General features: G+C 45.1%; 1 protein-coding gene across 1 annotated transcript; it reads right to left on the bottom strand.

The window, feature by feature from the left end:
• Nucleotides 1–1,130: 1,130 nt before the first annotated feature.
• On the bottom strand, nucleotides 1,131–4,358 carry LOC147642064 (uncharacterized). Its single transcript, XM_086802396.1, has one exon. The coding sequence runs from the start codon at nucleotides 4,198–4,200 to the stop codon at nucleotides 1,834–1,836; it is 2,367 nt and encodes a 788-aa protein (XP_086658522.1). The 5' UTR covers nucleotides 4,201–4,358; the 3' UTR covers nucleotides 1,131–1,833.
• Between the last annotated feature and the right edge of the window lie 287 nt (nucleotides 4,359–4,645).

Genomic DNA, 4,645 nt, shown 5'->3' on the forward strand with positions numbered 1-4,645 from the left:
TTTGGATGGGTCATTTTGGAGCTAAGAAGGATCAAAGGAGTAGAGGAGAGAGGAGAAGTGAATGGTCCTACTATTGATAGAATGTGATTAGATGAATATGGAGAAGTGATTGATTGACTTCTCCTACGTAATGGTTCTTTTAACCTTGACAAAGTTCTAAGCTAAGAAAGAGAGATGGCTTGGCACGATAAGCCTCATGTAGCCTTTGCTAAGGGTCAAGACTTAATAATATCTCCATCATAGTATCAAGTTGGTGTTATTGCCTCTTAGTTTTAGTGAGAAGCAGCTTTCTTAACCTCTTTTCTTTTGCCAATGCACTAAGGTGAACATTGAATATTTTGATATTCCATCGATCACTTTTGATCCTTAAATGCATATCCATAAATCTAGTGCCATAGAGCAGGAAAAACGGCTGCTGGGATGGAGTGTGCACCAGAATAGTGTGAATATCTCCAAAAAAGAAGCTTCTAGGATTGATGCTCCTAAACCAATGTATGTTCTTGAACTTCAACGGCCAGATGCACATCCTAAAGTGACCAGTGCAAAGCAAGTCGCCATGTGTGCTGCTGCCAGATCAGCATATAGCAGCAGGGAAGCATTAAAGATGGGGTCTCACAGGTGACACAGTTCAATAGGGAAGGAAAAAGAACAGAAGAAAAAGAGGTGTCATGTACTGGAGGAAGGCAAGACACAAGGCCACAGAGAGGGAACACATGAAGATTACAGAGGACACGAAGCAGTAGAGCCCTCATAGAGAAGAGGCAGAGTGGGGCAGCGAAGGGCATGCTGCATGTGAGAGTTGGCAAGGGAGCAAAGGGAGGCAACAAGGAAGGGAAAGCAGCCCAAAAGGTGGATATAGGCTAAGCTGTGAGCTATACATAGCCTATGAGGCAGTGGACAGCAGGAGCAAGAGGCACACCGAGGAGGGAGAGCGAAAAGGAGGAGATCGGAGAGGCACAATCAGGGGTGAAGGATGGTGGGCAGCAAGCATAGAGGCACAATAAGAGCTTTGACAAAATGTGACCATGACTACCTGTTATTTACTACTTGACCATGACCACTCTCCATTTCCTGAATCAAGAACCTTGATACCTGCACCAGCCTTTAAGTTCCCACAATTCCAACAACAATTTTGATTTTCCCAGCATGAAAACTTCTAGATGTCAAAAAAGTCTAGGGATGCAAGAAGTCCTTCAAGATCTACATACCAGAGACGGCACAATCTTTATGAGCGAAAAATGCCACCTTAACCTTAGATATTGGGGATGCCATGTGTACCCCTCGTGGGGATCTCCGAGTACTTTGATAGAAGTGATGTCCCATGTTGAGAAATTACAATTAAAAAAAAAAAACCAACAACTTGTTGTGACCAAGTGTATGCCAGCAGGCTAGTTAACTTTTTGGTGGTCAGCAGACTTCATTGTAATTCCGGGCACTCACAGCGATGGTCAAGCCTTCGAAGCCTTCTTGTTGATTATTCAAGGCTTTGTCCCACGCATCCCCCGGGAGTTGAGTGCCGGAAAGCATTGCCTTTCCGGAACCTTGCTTTTATGTGTTGTCTTCTGTTCTTCAATACCCTTTCTTTTCACATTCATCTTGCACACAGCAAGCTCTTCTCTCTCTATTAACTGTCTGCTTCTTGTCAAGTGTATGTACCATTATGCTTGTTTCTACAGAAATCTCTCTCCTTAACCTTCAAACTTCAAGAGTTTTTTTTTTTTTGACAAAACAGGGGTGTGAGGTGCTCCTGGAAAATTGAGAATGGCAAAAGATCATGGAAACAAAAACACCTTGCATTCCCAGACTACGGTTTCTAAAGCTACATTACAGTAGCTATGGCGCCATTATCCCATTAATGGTGTAAGAGAAGGACTCTGCCCAGTCTTGCTTAAAAAGCAGCTTTTGAAGAGTATCCATAATACTGTAATCAGGATCCAGCCTGCGTTGCCAACCCTCAAGGACCATGATGGTTACCATCACCGTACAAACATCACCATCAATGTTGACCCTGTGTCTTCTCACCTGCTCCAAAAGGTCTTGCATGCACTCTCCTGGGTGTATAACATCCGCCTCTCTAGAACCCCAAAATTTGAAGGATGACTCGAGCTCCTTGACAAAAGCTATTGGATTAGGACAAGATTGATTTCTAGAAAACTCAAGAGCACATTGTGCAGCTGTTCGGCCGTCTCTCAGAGCCACAGCTTTAAAAAACTCCAGAAGGTTGCCACGGTCCCTCTGAGAAAGCTCTGCTGTCAAACCCACATCCAGAAAAACCACATGAGGCCGAGACCTTAACACCCCTTTCCCCGGGGGATTTCTTTTTCTCTTCACACGAACCAAGACGTTGCCAGGGTGCATGTCTGCATGAATAAAATTATCCACCAAAAGCATTTTCAAGAAAGTGTGTGTGCCAATATGTGCAAGCTTGCGATTGATCTGACTCTTTTCTGAGAGCGCAATAAAGTGTGAGACACTTTCGCCTTGCTCATACGTTTCCACCAGAACTGCAGGGTGCACCAATGGATACACTGGTCTTGGAAAAGATACATCCCTCCAACTCCTGAAATTATACAAAAACCTGCTAAGATGTGCAGCTTCTCGGGCAAGATCAACTTGTGTCAGCATGAAAACTGCAAACTGCCGCACACTCTCATCCAGCCTTAGCCACCTTAGCCCTGGAACCAAGGTTGATAGATTGGCGATCCAGTTTATTATGATAAAATCGCGCCTGATCACATCACTGACCCCAGGATGCCTTACTTTTACGGCCACCAACCTTGGTTGCTGACCAGAAGATCCACCGTAACGCAAAGTTGCTTTATGGACTTGTGCTATGCTTCCTGAAGCTACCGGTTTCTCTTCAAAGTCCTCAAAAATCTCATGAAGCCTCTTACCAAATGCACGCTCTACCGTCTGAACTGTATGTGAAAACTTGTGAGCTGGTGCATTTGTGTGCAGTTTTGTCAGCTCTGAGCAAAGATCCCTTGGAAACAAATCTGGCCTTGTAGCTGCCCACTGTCCCCACTTGATAAATGCTGCACCTGCAAACTCTAAAGTACGACGCACAAGATGCAACCATGCCTGCCGATACCGACCCCCAAACATGTCCACAAATGGAGCAGTCAAAACTGCAGGCATAAAAAGGATCCAAAGGTATATTGATCTTGCAACTAGTCCTGCAAACTCCAACAGCGTGAATAAAAATGATAAGACAAAAGAAGATGAACTGCTTTGGAGGTAAGTATTTCCCTGAGCTTCGGCTATGCTGTGGTTCATGCCCCCAAGAATGAGTGCCGTAATACCCAGGGGAAGATGGGACCTTACACATGCAAGACTTACAGCCCTGACAATCATTCCCAGAGGCATGCTTGACCAAGGTCTACCATAAAGCTTTTGCCAAGCTGTCCTCCAACAAGGCAAACTGATTTGTTTGAAAAGATGGGCATGCCATTTCATGGAGTATTTGGAGTGCACAATTGCTCTGAATGCATGGGCATGCCATTTCGTGAGCATTATTGAGTCTCCAATTGCTCTGAATGCATGGGCATGACGTTTCCAGAGGCTGATAGAACACCTAACTGCTCTAAAGGTATGTGTATGGCATTTGAAAGGGTTTGTTGAGTGCCCACCTACTCTAAAGGCACGAGCATGCTGTTTCAAGGGGTTTGTATAAAGTCCAACTGCTTCAAAAGCATAAGCACGGGATTTCAGAGGGTTTGTAGAGTGACCAACTGCTCTAAAGGCATGGTGACCAATGGCTCTGAAGGCATGGGCATGCCAGTTCAAGGGAGAATTTAAGTGCCCAATTGTTTGTCCATCCAGAGAAAATCCTGCCTGCCGGATTGCCTTGAAAGCAGGCCTAGATTCATGTACAATTTCTTGTCCAAGTTTTTCCAATGTCTTAATCCATCTGTACCCACATTTTGCAAGCATTGAAGATTCGGCCTCTCCAACACCACGCCATAGAGAGCTTGCTTCAGATTGCAAGCCTTTAAGAAGCCCATACAGAGCTGAAAACTGCCGACTGCCTCTGGTGCATTGTTCATGTACAGGCCTGAAGCAAGAAGAAAAGGCAGCTCCTGGTGCTTCCCCACGCAAAGGAACCCTCGACCTTTGGAGGCAAAGCAGCCTCGTTATACACATAGTGGAGGCGTGTGTACCATGGGCGAACCGCCTAACAGATCCACAAACTTCAAGCATACCTGGCTTTACAGGCTTCTGGTGTTGTTATCCTTCGAGAGCAAGGGAGTCGGTTGATGCCCAGGTCACCTGCGTCGATGCAGTTTCCATTGCCACATACACGCCTTCTCCCGCTTGGTGATTTCTTGAAATTGAAATAGGGCAAAATCATTTATAATGTTCCCACTTCATTTCTCGTTCGATGCTTTGGAATATCCCCACAAATTATTACTTCCAAATTTAATGGGAATATATCTTACGTTTCTTTGAGTGTTTACCAAGTTTTTCATTGTACCATGTAAGGGCATGTTCATGCACACTAGTGGTTGTGGCGGGCACCCTGGCAAAGATGGTAAACAAAAGCATACTAGTCCTCAACCCGTGCGTTGCTGTGGTATGTAAAAGGGAGGCGAAGCGGCCCTAGCAACGAAACGTCAGCCAGCAATGAAGCGTTTGAATTTTTTTG

This window comes from Cibotium barometz, chromosome 1 (genome assembly GCF_041138505.1).
Source record: "Cibotium barometz isolate CiBa-2024 chromosome 1, ASM4113850v1, whole genome shotgun sequence".
Classification (NCBI taxonomy): Eukaryota; Viridiplantae; Streptophyta; class Polypodiopsida; order Cyatheales; family Cibotiaceae; genus Cibotium; species Cibotium barometz.

Coding starts and splice junctions, on each gene's coding strand:
- LOC147642064 (XM_086802396.1), bottom strand. CDS start 4,200: ATGCTTGAAGTTTGTGGATCTGTTAGGCGGTTCGCCCATGGTACACAC.